We start from the raw sequence: 16,182 nt of genomic DNA on the forward strand, positions 1-16,182 counted from the left end.
GGTGGTTTCAGTTTGTAGCCTGCTAAAAAGTAGGAAGTTCTGATTAAAAACCTACAATAAACAAAACCCCCTCATTCTGCAATCTCTGAGCAGGAGTGAGGATGGCACAGATTTCCCTCCAAGCCAGCAAGGGGCCTCTGGAGATGCCAAAAGGAGCTGGGAGCACATTGCCACAGCCTGGCAGAGGAGCCTGTGCCCATTCTTCAATTACCTGAGCTGCTCCCCTTGGTTAAATATTTGCCTTCAAGTCAAGGGAAGACAGAACTGAAAAAGGATGTTTTGTAAACAAGAGCTTGACAGGCAAAGAATGGTCATGGGGAAAAGGCACAGGAAATCACCAGGAGAATATTTCTCTGGATTCCCAAGTCAAAACTGCTGCTGCTGCAATGACTGAAATCTGTATTGTACCCACACTCTATCCACACTGTATCTACATTTTATCTGCCCTCCACCTACCCCATACCTACCCTCTCTCTCCCTGCTATCAGGCAGCACACCCTGTCTCACCTCTCAGCTTGCTGGAGTAGCCAAGCCACTGCCACATGTAGTTGTAACTGATGGGAGATTTTGGAAGAGAAGAAATTTTGCTCCGTTGCGAAAAATGGACTTGTAAAAGATTTTTAAAACTTGATTGAAAGTTTATATGTTTTTGTATATCTGTATGTAAATACTGAGATGAAGTATATTAAGAAGACCATGACTTAAGAAGACTATGACCAAGACAATAATAGAAATGACATTGTGAAGAGAGAGATTAAACTGGATTACATCTCTTATATCTCACCCTTCTATGAGACTAATAATAGAACAAAATATTTTAAAACACCTCTCAATTACCCTATCTTTATAAAACTAAAAATCTTCCAACACTCATGTCTTTGCCTTAGGTAAACAACACTGTACCATCTGCATTCCCTAAAACTTACTTTACAGAGCACATTTAGTGACTCAGAAAAAAACCAAATTAATGCAGACTTTTAGAAGGGATTCCTTTTATTACTCAAACTGTTTGTCAGCTTTAATATTACCCTGCTGAAGCTTTGGAAACTGAAATTTTACAGATGCACAGGGCACACATATAGGCAGATGCACACGTGGTGTGCACACTAACAATTATCAGGTAATATCTTATCTAGAAATGGCACTGTAACTTTAATGATATTTTCTCCTCTGTATGTTAAGTCAATGACCTACTTAAATATGTTGGCAGCAATTTATATGCCTTGTGACTTTATATTCCACAAAGAAATACTGTGTTTTGTGTTATTTACATTAAAAAGACATACTATGTAAAACTTCACTTTTGTTAAAAATCACTTTATCCTAAGTATTTAAATTATTTCACACTTTCAAAAGGCACAATTATGTATCTAATGAGAACTTCCATTCGGTGTTACACATAATACAAAAAGAGAAAAAATGTTTGAGACATCAATGATAATATTTTAAATATGTTGGCATGGGAAAGTAGATGTCTTTTTTCTCCACTAAACTGACAGTTCAGTTCTGAAACTTTATTTTGAAAAGATTTTAAAAGGATTTGTGTCTTTAGAAATTAAAAATATAACAGGCATATCTAAAAAATATAAAAGAGAAAACCTGATTGTTACTACTAATGAAATAGCTGATGACAAAATAGTAGTCTTTTTGATTTTGATCACAAAAAATAAACTGGTAGTGACAGGATATGATGGATAGATTTGACATCCTGGCAAATCACTGTCATTGATTCAATTATTCTAATTCAGAATAAAAGCTGTATACAGTATGTGTTTATGCTACAGTGGAGTTTTTTAAGTGATTGACATTCATCATATTAGTTAGACAGTTTTAAAAGCTATGTCTTTGTTTTACACAGACTTGTCAAGAAAAAAATAAAGTAGAACCTGGATTGCAGAAGGAAAAAGAAAAAAAAGCAAACCACTTCCCCAAGTCTTGGTTCCAAACCCATCAAAATATGTTACCATTATTGCATCCTATTAACATGTTCTTTGAAGACTCAATTTCACTCCAGCCATGTAATACACTATTATAAAGACTAAATTTTGAAACTGTAATGCAATCTTACAGCTGGGTGGCTTGGAAGTTCTGCAGAGAAGAAGATATTACCTTTCAAAATGGAAGTCAGCCTCAGAAGAAAGAATGCAAACCACTTTAATTCCCAGGTCAGCTTTGCTTCACTGTTCCTTTGTTTGATGGGAGAGACACAGGGATGCACAGAGAACAGTTAGGAGTTCACAAATCGTGTATGTGAGGGTACAAAAGCCTGAATTGCTTGTGCATTCTGCCCTGCTTTAGACCAGCTCGCTGTGATATCCTTCCCCCAGCTCAAATGCACTCTTCTGGTTTCCCAGCATTAATGTAGCTGTCGGTTTGAATTTCCATCTTGAATTATGTCTGTTGACATAATTTCATAGCGCTGACTTCAATTGTTTAGGATTACTGTTTTGAACTACATAAGGAAATCAATTCTTTCCTCTCTGGTTAGGAAATTCCATTCAAGTGCATTTTAATGCATGTGGTAAGCCACAAGGCTAAGTAATTATGTATAATATATTTAGATTTAAACACCCCCATCCAAATGATCTTCTATATTATAAATTTATTATTACATATTTAAGAATGGTGTTTCAATTACAGAAATGAAATGTGTAGTTTGCTGTTTGAATAACATACGACAACAAATTGCTTAGTTCCATTCCTTTATTTCAATAAACCCATTATTCATACAAAATATTATACGTAACGATATAAAAATTCTTCTGGGAAAAATATCCCTTTATTTTTAATGTAAAAAAAATAGAAATGAAAGGGTAATTGCAATTTTTTTTATTTTAAGTAAAGAAACAAAATACTACCTGTTTCCAATGGAGCAGAACAATGGCAGGACCCAACAAAATGAAAAGCAGAACCCAAACAAAACCAAATTTAGTACAAAGAAACCAGAACAAACACACACAAAAAAAAAAAAAAAAAAAAAGAAAAAAGAAAAAAGAAGGAAGGCATCATATGACAACACGTATTTTTAAAGACTGCTGGGTCAAATCATTAAGAAAAATATTTATATAAGTCATTAACACTCCTAATGAGAGTGTCAGATGCATGTGAGTGAAGCTGCTAAGCAGAAATCACTAGAAGTCCAGGTGCTTCTTGCCGATGGCCATGGCGCCACATCCTGAGCTCAGCAGTTTGGCGGATCCTGCCAGATCCTGTTTGCTCGCGCGGCTCACTGTGTCTGACAAGTCTGGAGGCAAATGCAGCCGCTGTGGCAGGAGGTTTTCAGGAGGGGAGAGAGAGGGAAGAAAGAGAGAGAGAGAGAAAAAAAAAAAGCACATGGAGAAAAAAAAAAAAGATAAATTCGTTTTGCATCGTGCATTTCAAAATGCTGTCTTTTCCCTGACTGATCCGGGTTTACTCACACAAATAAAGCACTTCCCTGACACTCTTCTAGAGAGAAAAAGAATTATCTACCATAATATTCTTCTTATGTTCCAAATACTTATATTTTGAAAACCTTAATGCAACAGAAATTATATAAATAATGCTTATTTGACGTATTAAAGGCACGTTTTACATTTTGTTACAGTTTTCTTCACCGTGTTCCACAATTTCTGTAAAGATCAGGTTTGTGTTTTCAATATATTGGATTCTCTAAATTGGAATGGATTCTTTTTCTTATGAAAATTTCCTAAATAAAATACAAATTTGCTCAAGGCATTTAATTATAGCTATGTGTATTTTCCCTTTAAAAATTAGTGTTTCATCTGCATGTCAACGTCTATACCAAATTATTTGATTTCTATAGCACTACAGTGTATGTAGAGTTTTATTTTAAATATGCACGCATGGTGACAACTCTGAAAATAAATTATAAGATAGTCAAAAAGGAGATGGTCAAAAAGGAGAGTGCTCACCCTGGTTGCACATTATTCTGCTACATGTTTCCCCCTCATATTCTACTGATAGTAGCTAATAAAACCAAGCAGTGCATTTGTATAAGGCAATCACACATATTAATCAAAGCCTGCCCCCCCACCCAGTGGCCTGTAGGAACATTAAATCCAGTTTACAGATGGGAAACAGAGACAGAGGTTACATGGCTGCCCACAAACACAAGGTCCTTGCACATTAAACCTGATTTTTCAACCATGACAAAAATATTTCCACCCTCCCTCTGAGGGTCTTTTACACTGGAAATATATAAAAGACATGGCATTACCATTTAGCTTTTGTAAAATAAGGTGAAAATTAATGTAAAACTGAGGCTTTACTTGCTTAGTGACTGGCTTGCTTTTGGACCCAGTGAGGCACTGAAAGCTGGTCAGATGAGACACTTGAGCATCTTCTGCACAGTGCAATAATTTATGAAACTGGTATCATGGATGGAGCATATTTCTTGAAATATTTAGTAGGCAAAGGCTAAACTGGGTGGTTCCTTTAAAATGCACATGCTGCTGAAGGGAACAGGAGAACAGCAGTGCCTGCAAAACTGAATTAGGAAGCTCTGGGGACTATTCTTATTCTCAGCTTTTGCTGCATTTTTGCTTTTATCACACAACACAGCTGTAAACACAGCTTCCTTTTCTTCAATACTTTTGGAACTTCTGTATCGAAAGGATTTGATTAAAAAGCACAGGAAATCTTTGAATTTTCAGTGAGCTGACTGCAGAATTCCTTGCTGGTTCTGAGACTGCGCAGCTGGATGTAACTTGAGAGATGCTCCCAGGGGCTTCCCACTCCTGGCTGTGGGCAGCACTGGGGGAAGAACTGTGCTGTTATTTTCTCCAGGGGAAGGAAATGCATAAAGTAATGCATGAGGAGCAGGAAAGCCTGTGTCCAGGGTGAGATGCCACAGCCCGGTGTTGGAATAGGAGAAAGGTGTGTCTTTATTGACAGCATTTTGCCAGTGAAGCACAACCCACACACCTGTAAATACCACACAGTAACTGCAGCTGGGAATTTTAGCTGCATTAAACCAGTGCTGTGGCAGAGAATCCTTCACTCACAGCTCTCCCCTTACTCCCAGGCAGGTTAAGCCTGGCTCTGGCTGTGGACTGTGGCTCATTTCTGCCTCAATGCATCACACACAGGGCACGAGCCTTTCTCCTCTGGCTGCTGAGCAGAAGGTTTGCTGGGAAGAGCCAAGGTGAGACTTGGATTGTGTGGGAGGGGCTGAAAGCACTGAAAAGCAGAGAAGGAGAAGCTGGGAAATACAGAGGAGCATGTGCAGATCTCTCAATCACATTTTCTTTCTAAAAAAGTGTACAGCACTTTGCTAGGGGCGGGGGGATGTGGGAGGTGGAGAGACAAGTGAATGAATCCAACCTTCTCCCAGTCCCTGCTGGCATCTCTGTGATGAAGAGCAAACAGAACCAAGACCCAGAAAATTCTTCTTACTCAGGGACTAAATATCCCTGACTAAATACCACAGACAAACCCTGCCACAAACCCTGCCCAGCTGCAAACCCTGCCACACCACCTTGGACTTCAAAGTGTGGCCAGAAAACAAACAAAAAAAAATCTTTTATATCAATGCTGTGTTCATTTGTTAACATTTATTCTAAAATACATATATAATTTTAGAATATATATTACTATATTTTAAATATAAATAAATGTAAATAAATAAATATACACTTTCAGAATATATACTACTATAATAGTGTTTATATATAATATTATATCTATTATATATATTTTCTATACATATATATGTATACATATATATACTCAGAATATATACTATATATTCTAGAAAGTATATAGATACACTTTTAGAATATATACTACTATAATAATAATTTTATATATATATATTAAAATATACTTTAAAAATATATACTACTATAATACTGTTGATTTACACACTGTCCTGGACTTAAAAGTGTGGTCAGAAAAGAGAAAAGGCCTTTTATGTCAATGCTGTTCATTTGCTGATATTTTTGTCCTAAAATAAATATATTTTAGAATAAATATATCTTTTAGAATATATACTATTGTATTTTAAATATAAATAAATGTAAATAAATAAAGATATACTTTTAGACTATATAATAGTGTATATATAAAAAAATACATACTTTTAGAATATATACTACTATAATACGGTCTATTTCAGAAAATAGACAGAAGAATGTTTACAAATTTGCAAAGATTTAGATAGGAAAAGTAGACAGGAAAAGTAAACAATTCAAGATCCTTAGATTGGATGTTGGAAGTGAGTTAGGTTTTTACAGATGTATTTGTTATGATACAGAATTTCATTATACAGGCCTTATACTCTCCTTCCCCATCTCCTTCAGGGAAGAGGATGCACAGTGCTCATTTAGTGACTGGCTATTCCTTTAGTGACTGGCTATCCAGTATTTTATTTTCTTGTCACTGTTTACTCTGAGCTTTTCTGACATATTTATTGTACACTATTCAAACCTTGTTCTGAAGACAGAATGGCTTTTCAATAGCACATGTCAGTACATAGCACTTGAATGCTTCAAAAATACCAACTGTGTTATTTTCCTAATACTCTTGTGAGAGAAGGCAGCAAAGTTACCTCCATTCTAGAGACAGGGAATTGAGGCAAATAAAACACCTAGCAAAAGTATCTCACTATTTCAGAAACAGAATCTCAGGCAGTTAGGACTTGCTTTTCCAGGATGTTTAGCATTTTACAGAATTTCACGTGTTCAAATGCTAACTTCATTTGCAGCCGAGTGCTTAGTATTTCTTCAAGAATCCCCAAGTCAGGCACTCAGAAAGCAAGAGACACAAGAATATTGAAATAAAAATGCTGTGTTGAAGCAACATGACCACACATAAGTTCAGTGGTATTGGCTGAGACACACACCATACCTTCTGTGATATTCTTCCACGTCTTAATTATGAGACCATTCCTCCTGCAATCCTTTCCTCTACAATCCATCCCTCTACAATCCCAGCTTTCAAACACTATAAAAAACTGCTGGTTCTCCAGGAAGCACATTTCACTGCATATACCACATTCATCCTTAGACCAGACCTATTTTGAACAACACCAGATCAGTGTCCTTTGAAAACAGCTGAATATTATCCTCTCATTAAGATCAGAATCACTGGACACACACATGTTCCTTATGAACAAAGCCTGCACAGGTATTTCAAAATATAATTCCTTGTGTTTTCTGTGTGGAGAAGTTTTCTGTGTGGAGCAATTTTCTGTGTGGGGAAGTTTTCTGTGTGCCCTTATACAGGGCTGAAAATATTAATCCCAACAAGTATATTAACACAATTTAAAAATATTCTAAATGTTAAGCCATGAACAAAAAGGAAATTCATTGCATGACACTGTACAGACATCTACAGGTTAAGGAACTGGCCTTTATTTTTGGTACCAATAGGGACATTGTGGTCACTTGAGCTAAGGCAGTAAATGATGGTATGAACAGGCTGTGATCCTTCTGGAATACCAGCATGACATTTTCACAAGTATTTGTTGACCACAGAGAAACAATCACATTTAAAGTCCCAGTTAAACACAAAATGTGTTTTGCTCTGCTATTTCTGAGGCTCTGACCTCCATCCCTTTCAAGTTCTCTTTCTCTCATCAGCCTGGCAGGAATCAGGATGATTTTGCTCACATTGGCAATCCCAATCCTTGCCCAGGCCTTCCATCCCACAACTTCTTTTCATGACAAAAATGTCTCTTCTCTGGTTATCTGCAGTCCCCAGTCTCAGCTTTCTGCAGCCAAGCTCTTCATTCCTGCCCCTGACATTCCTGCATTTCTCCGGCCTCTGTTTCCAGCCCCTGCTCCTGTTCCTAAAGCCTAGGTTCAAACTCAGCACCAGGCTCCCCTTCCTTGCATCGACCCCTTGTGCTCACAAATACCAACTGTGTTATTTTCCTGATATTCTTGTGAGAGAAGGCAGCAAAGTGACTTCCATTTCAGAGGCAGGGAACTGAGGCACATAAAACACCTAGCAAAAGATATCTACTTTTCTTGATGTTATTTTATTTCAGAAACAAAATCTCAGGCAGTTAGGACTTGCTTTTCCAGAATGTTTAACAATCCCCTAGTTTGTTCTCCTTCTCTTCTCACCTATTCTGGATCTATCCTCCTTTCCCCTGCTGGCACTGCTTCCCATTCCTGCCCCTCTCCCCAGCCCTGTACCAAAAAGCAGGTAAACACCTGGAGAAGACTCAATTGTTATGCACTGAGTGTGCCAAACAGGACACAAGACACCACCAACCCATCCATGGCAGAAGTGCTAGACAGAAAATTAGTTTAAATCATTTAACATTTTCATTAAAATAGTCCAGAAGCACAAAACTTTCTGTAGTCAAGAGCAAGCTTGCAGAGCAGCAGTATTTTATGGCAAAATGGTCATAATGTGGCAAAAGTAAAGGTGCAAGTGAGAATAGGATCCTGTAATCACCCTCCTTGGGATAACTTCTTAGACATGTATCAGTGGAAGGTAAAGTTTATCAGTGAAATACTAGGGAATGCTGGAGCAAACCTCCTTTGTGCAAAGTTAATTGTGTATCTGCATTAGTACAGTGTGTGTAATTCCATGATCACACAGTCTGTTCACATAGAGAGGCTGTCAGGAAAGTTTAAACTTGGGATCTTCAGAATCAGACTCTTAATTTTCTTTCACCTGTTGGAGGAACAGCTGGCTCTGGAAACAGGATATTTTGGGGCAGGGCCCAGCTGGGGAAGGGGCTTGGTGTGAGTGGTGGTGCTTTTTTGGGCAGTCAGGAAGGCTTTGCAGGGTAGGAACAATTACACTGAAGCCAGCTAAGCACACAGCTTTAGGGCATGCATTAGCAAAGGAAAACAGTTTAGACAAAACTTATTACATACTTTGTGTCTGCTCCTCCCTCTGCCTGAAGAAACTTCTAATTACTTTATTTGTTCTCAATGGGGAGAAAAAAACCCAGGCAGAAGTGGAAGATGAGATTATGTAAAAGGACAGCTCAGAAGGGACACAGAGCAATCAGTGGGTCCTGTCCCAGCACAGAGGACCAAATACTCACTGATGGTTTTTTGGGATGTAAAGCTCCACATAATGGCTATTCCAGGAACTTCCAGTGGGCTGCTACATTTGATTTCTTTATTAAATAAATATTATTGATTATTTGTTATGTATTTTAAAATGGTTATAGAAATTATTATTTATTAAACAACTAATGTTTATTAAATATAATTTATGTAATTGATTAAAATTAATTTTATTAAGGTTATTTTATTTTAAATATTATTTATTAAATAATATTTATAATTTAAAAAATCAGTCCTGCTATACAAAAATACTAGCAAGTGCTTTTGCCAGTGTATCTCTTACTTTATCAAAGGGGTAGTTTTAGAGAGGGCTGCAAAAATCACATATTCTGTAAAATCCATTAAGCAGTGAATAATACAACAATTTTTTAGCAACAATGTGATAAGCAGATATATGTGTATTGGCACAAATCTAAACCCCAAGTAATTCTGTATCAAAATCATTATATATTTTCATACCTATTTTAAGTGTAATACTCTAGCAAAAAAACCCCCATAACTTAGTGTTGCAAAATCACTGAATCTCATTAAAACTGAGGTGATAGTTTGTCCTTAATTTGATTAATATTTAAGAAATTTCACTGAAATCAACCTTGTGTCTCTGTCAACAGTTACACGAAGTTTTAACAACTGGGCCCAAACTTCCTAAAAATCTTTACAATTCATTTATTTGGATCTTTGACTAAAAAATAAAAAAAAAAAAAAAAGAAAAGAAAAGAAAAGAAGCTTATTAGTCTAGTATGGCTGCAGCCCTGCCTTGGGGCAGGGAGATGGGTTAATGACCTCTCCAGATCCCTTCTACTTCCATTTGCTACAACTCCATGAAGGCTGAAGTCACCAAAGCCGAAGGGATTTGGTTCAGGGGGAAGAGGGGGGTGGGGAGAAGAATTTTAGGAATGCTGGGAAAATGAAAGATGCAGACTCTTAGTTGGGGAGCTTTACATCCTACTCACTTCTCTTTGAAGCAGAATTCTCCCCATCCCATAAAGCCCCCACAAGACAGAATGGGAACTGACTGGCAGAGAGGCTGAGCTCCTGCCACTGATTCCTCCACTGCCCACAATCCACCACTTACATAATGTTTCCCCCTTTATGTCTTCTTATTTTCACCTAACTTGTAACTACCAGGGTAATTTCTACCTTTGGGATTAATGTAACCACAAAGTTGTTTACATTATATAATGTATACATACACAAGACTAAATTTCTTCTAGAGAGAAAGGTTTTTCTCTAATATTTGAGAAAATAGAGGTTACTGCAAGTTTTGGCTTCTTCTCTTGCCAAGCTCACAAGTTGAGGGGCACCAGGTATCATACGAAATACCATATTCTGATGAAATGAATTCTCTTGATCATATGGCTGCTGTGAAATTTGGCTCACAAATAATGATGGTGTCTCACCATCCACAAAATTTGTCTTGTGGAGAGAATGGAGCCAAACTGTTCTCTCATGGCTGCATTTCAGTCTTACACAAACTCTTCTTAAACCATTCACTATGAATCTTTTAGGTTCACGTAACAATATTTTAAAGAATTCAGGAAATAAAGCACTTGGTAACTATTTTTCTGTATAATGAACATGAACTCAGTTTCTTCTTGCTCTGCTATATTCATCGACACTACATCACCATTTTTAGATCACAGGAAGAGATACATTTTCTAAACTGGCTATAAAAAACAAAAGACTTGACTTTTAAAAACAGCATTCTAAAATTTTCTACATTTCAGGTAACTGCGATTGATTTATGGGAAACTACAACTGTACCAACTCATCACAGCTACCAAATGCAAGTCCTATTTCTTTTTTTTAAGTTGAAGCATGACCCAAGGCATCATGGTGCTAACTATTGCTAACACAAGGCATTGAGAGAAGGCTTCCAGAAAGAATAACTGAGTAATAATCTTCTACCCATATAAGTCTGTCTGCTAAAGGATAGATAATACTACTGAGAATATTTGAATACAATTCTAAAGCTCTTATTTTCCATCACTTAGAGAATGTAAAATAAAACCAGGTCAATTCTCACTTAATTTACAGAACAGCGATGTTTTAATGGGGGTTTCTAATAGTACAGATTATTTAAACAGTATTTTTAAGGACATGTGGCAAAATTAAAAACCATTACTAAACATGCTTCCTTTAATGATAGACTTTACAAAAACCCATTTAACATTTTAGAACACTGCACTTTTCAGGATACGATAATATCCAGGAGAATTCAATTCAAACTCTGCTGATTTGTTTGGATGTGCCACATGGTACTGTTTCTGTTTTCTGACCAGAAATCTGGATTCCTGAGTCTGAATTTAAAGCTTAGTTTTATAACACTGGCTGTTGTTGAGAGATACTTGCTTGTACCAATACAATACAATTCTGTTTGTGTAAAAATTCATCCCTAGGGTATTTTGAGTGGCTGAAGAAGTTCTAGTTCCAGACTGAGTAGAGATGGGTGGGTTTATGGATGTGCAGCTCCAGTCATTATTTTCAGTGTCAGGAAAGGAAAGTACAGACGATTGTCCAAAAAAACTCATTCCAAAGAAAAATTCCAACACGTGGATTTGTTACATGTGAAGGGACTCAAGTGGAAGATAAAAATACAGATTCTTTATGTTCTAGCTGCAGTCTCTGGATAATGAAGAAGGTTGTAAGAAGGGCTGGATCCATCAGTAATGGTTGTAGGCTGCCCAAGGACTGCAGGTATTCAACTGCTTGTCTGATTCAGAATTCAGAGAAATCCATGGTAATCTGTAATCTCACAAGCAGAACTGGACTAAACACTTATCCAGCACACTATAGTAATGCTGGCACAAATGGAAAGACTGTCTTGAAAAGTTTATGGTCTGAATACACAAAATGGGTGAAAAGGAAAATTACAAAATATCAAGGCAGAAGGAAAATGTCATGATACATAAATATCATATTAATGTTTTATTAAAGTTTTTTCCCCCTTCTAACAAAAAAGTTAATGTTCAGAAAAGTGAGTGAAAGAGAACAGCCATAGGGAAAGAAATTAAGAGACAAAGGGCTGAAGAAAAGATGGAATGAAGAAAGGGAAAGATGGAGGCCAGGAGTTAATACAATCTAATTACATAATCTAGGCATGAGATTGAGAATATGTTTTTGAGATTGGAATATATTATCTAAATCCTGAAAGGAAATATAGTTCTAAATTCAAGCAGTAGTTCATGAGTCTGACGCTATCATCCATGTCTGAAGCAAGGGAATTTCTCCTGTGGATCTGTTCTTTTTGCTGAATATCTCCTCCCTGAGCTTACGTAAGAGCAGTGTGGGCCCCGTGATGCAAGTCTGGGTAATTCCAGGGCTCTCAGGACAGCCCGGGTGGATGCTGATGTTCATGTCACATTCTCTTCCCTGATGGATTCATTCAACCTAATTGCAGCTGTCTGCAAGTCAGCCATTCAGCCTAGCCTACATCATAAACTCAGGGTGGGATGAATCCTCCTTGCAAGTGCTTGTCTGTATCTGCTGATTATTCAGGAAACCTGAGTGACTCGCTTAAACCAAATTCTTAACTCCCACTCCAAAAGGTCAAGGGGAGGAATTCAGTCCTACGACTCCATGAAGCTTCTCACTGAATCAGTGCCTGCAGTGTGTCTGCTCCTTCTCTGAATGGCACTGCAGCACGCCACGGAACACAGATTTCCTATCACACCACAGATGGTTCACTGGAAATGGTCCAGAGCTGCTGGTGATGCCCACGATGCTCTACAACAACTTGAGTCTCTCTGCTGGGAAGCTTGAGGAGTGTTCGAGGCACCGTGTGTACAAACAAAAGCTGTGGATGTGGGGAGGAGGGAGAAACAGCATTCAGAGCAGAAGCATCTGTTCCAGGATTACAGTGTTACTGTCACCCTCGAAAATTTTCAGCTAAATTGAAAACCTAAACAAATATTTGAGTTTGCATCCAAAACTATCTGCTAAAGTTCACTGTAATTTACCAGGCTTCTGTCTCAGCTCCTGTCATGTTTCAGAAACCTCATTAACACCCTCCTTTAAAACCCATTACCGAGGGTGTACAACTGCACAGAATAACTGATAAAATGTGTTCTGCCTCTTGATAAAACCATCCAGATAGATTTCAACACTTCACAGAAAGGTTCTGCTCCAAGACAGGTAACCCACACTGGCAAGCCTCCATTGCAGCTGCATTTCAATGATGGTTTGCCAACCCCAAAAGTAAATGTTAGCTGGGGTGGAGGGGATATTGTTTTATAGCTGGAACAGCCCTCTGCCGTGTATTTACTTTTTGAAGTCAGCTGGAATTAGAAACTTTCCCTTGCTAGGCAGCCCAGCAGGGCTGGGAAGCATTTCTGGGCATCATAGCTGGAGCACAGGCTGCCCACGGGGAAGATTCCCTGCCCCTGCTCCCTCCTCCAGACACAAGGGCTTACAATTATCACATTTGTAAAGCTTCAGGGACAGGAACAATTTAATAGCTTTTTGAAGCAGGCTAATTTTCTAGAGCTTCTTATACTTTTTTTTTTTTTTAATTTTATTATTTTGTTTTTCATGCATGGACAAGCTCTTCTTTGCTACAGGTATTTTCTTGGTCTGCTTTGCAGGATTACTATGTGTGGAGGAACACAAATTATTCAATTACTTTAAAACAGTGAGAGGGAGGTGAAAAAGGGCTATATAAGTATAGCAGAGTACTGCTACTAACCTCTGTTTTAAAAGCAAATATGATTTAGATAGATAAATGTATTACTGGTTTACAAAACCCTGCACATTTACAAACCAGGGCTGCTAAACAGATGACCAGTTTATTTTTGGAGCTTTTAATAAGCTAGAAACTACAGCTCTGCAGTGGCACATGCCACTGGGAGACACATCACGCTAAAGCAAAAAGCAGGCCAGAAGAGGAAAAAAAAAAAGGTATTTCTGCTAACATTGTCTTCTCACCCTAAAACTGCCACTGAATTATGTTCAGTTCCTGTAACTCCCAGGTAAGGACGCAGACATGACATAATTCATATTCTAATATCTCTGTGGCACTAATCCCCCGTGACTCAGAGCTACACTTTAAAACTCCAGGAAACAAAGGCTTTTGTAGTGTTACTTCCAAATAATCTGTAGACTTCAGAAATCCCTGAAGTGTAATTTAATCTCTGTAATATTGGCTCAACCCATTTTGCTATGAAAACTCATGGTGGCATGTTTTTACTCAGTGATTGATATTGCTCATTAAAAGGAGAGAAAAACTGCATTGGTGAGCAAGCAGGCGTTCTGCCCACGCTTTGGGAAAGCCACGCTTTAAAGGAACTTTAAACTCGGAATGAGAAGGGGAATGGTTAAAAGACAGGTCACACTAATTTCTTTTTAAACAACTCTGTTTCAGACAGTAGGTCTCAGTGTGAATGAAAACAAATATATTAAATATGAATGACAGTAACTAGTATCACATTAAATGCAAGACTTTTGTGACTAATTTTGATTAAAAGAAACATTAGTATTTATCAGAAAGTTAGGGGGAGGGTTGAACATTTGAGCAGATTCCTACATCAAAAATGTGTTTTGTAAAGAAACTATATGTCAAATTATAGCTATTTGCTTTCAGCTTTCAGTTATTTCGTTTTGTACTTTTCATGTGTCAGTATTTTTTTCATTTCACTTCTTTATTCTGTACTACAAGTAAGTCTCTTTAGAGCAATAAGATCTTTAAAATCCCTTTAGTGTTTAGAAATGTCAACAATTCAGTAGATTATACTTGATGAATAGGCCAGATAGAAAAAACCTGCCTCAAGTTTTTATCTCAAGTGAAGTAAGGTGCTTTGAAGAGCACTTGATTTGAGATTTAGAAGCCTGCCACTATTCAGCCAGACACTCTTGAGAGCTGTTAAGTCCTGACCCATAGCATGAAAACAGGTTGCAGGGAGGGAAGAAACACCAGAAAGAAATATACTTTGTACTCCCTGTGTAATTATTTCTTCTAAATACCATTTAAACATTTCTTCCTATAAATAAGTCAAAACCTAAGAGACAGGGCAACCTTATCAGACCATTTTATTTGAGTATTTTGAATGTAGCTGGAACTTGCCAGGGGGAACAGCTACAGCACTGGAAAAAGATGAGGCTCTAAAGGAAAAAAAAAAATCTAAATGGTTCTTTCCATTTGAATAGACTACACTGACATACTAAAGCTTCGTATTTTTGACAAGAGACATAGAAAACAAAGAGGTTTTCACTTCAAAACATGCAGTGGAAGCACACGGAGTGGTTTGGTTTGCTATAACTATAGAAAAATATTTTTTTCATTCTTCACTATCACTTCCACAGTCTAAAACCAATCTCAATACCAGACCACAATGAATTCATTCAACATCACAAAGCAATCGCTTTAAGATATCTGCACAGCAATAATAATAATATCAGATGAAAAGTAATGCAAACTGTAAGTCACCCCTTTTGGAGGAATATCTGTTCTTAACAGATTATTGTGCTTGTGCACAGGCTCTCTCCCCCAACACTATGGCTTTGTAACTGGTTCCTTGAATAAGAACTTAGTGAATAACCTAACAGCAGCTGACCACATTATTTGGGCAAATGTCTCTTCTGTATCTCCTGCCCTACTTTCTGCATCTCTGAGTTTCATAGAGATATAAAAGAAAAGGCAAAACTAGGTCATTCCTGGGCTGAACAAAAGAATTTTTGTAGTAGTATAAATTACTGACCTTTCTAATAAGTCTGTCTTTCCCAGCAAACCAGGTCATCAAATCCAACTCAACTAATTAATGGTATCCACCAATAACTAACAATAACTGAAGCACACAATCCAGTGAGTTTGGGAGAAATATTTCTATGGCTTTTCTAAAGCTGTTTCTCCTAAATTAGAATAAATTTTGGGGATTGTGTTCAATTTTTTTTGTAATTACTATTACAGGAGCTGTCGTGTACTCACTGATGAACATCACTGTACCTGAGCCTATTTGGGACCCTTTAGGGTCCTTTTTACCTGGGGTCATTCACCCCTTAAATCATCACCCATGAGCTCACTGAATGTCACAGATTTATCAGTGTTCATAGCAGAATGAGAAACATGACAAGACCTTTTGAAATTACATTAAAACAGGAAGCAGCTTACTGAACAATACTGCTGGTGGTTTTATGGCCACAAGAATAAGAAGAC

General features: G+C 37.4%; 1 protein-coding gene across 1 annotated transcript in view; it reads right to left on the reverse strand.

Moving 5' to 3' along the window:
• Positions 1 to 2,685: 2,685 nt before the first annotated feature.
• Positions 2,686 to 16,182, reverse strand: part of ELP4 (elongator acetyltransferase complex subunit 4) — a 140,194-nt gene continuing 126,697 nt past the window's right edge. The window contains exon 10 of the mRNA XM_021536708.3: positions 2,686 to 3,263. Within this exon, the coding sequence (XP_021392383.1) occupies positions 3,132 to 3,263 (132 nt within the window). The 3' untranslated portion in view covers positions 2,686 to 3,131. The remainder of the gene's footprint in view (positions 3,264 to 16,182) is intronic.

Source organism: Lonchura striata, chromosome 6, assembly GCF_046129695.1.
Source record: "Lonchura striata isolate bLonStr1 chromosome 6, bLonStr1.mat, whole genome shotgun sequence".
In the NCBI taxonomy this organism is placed as follows: domain Eukaryota; kingdom Metazoa; phylum Chordata; class Aves; order Passeriformes; family Estrildidae; genus Lonchura; species Lonchura striata.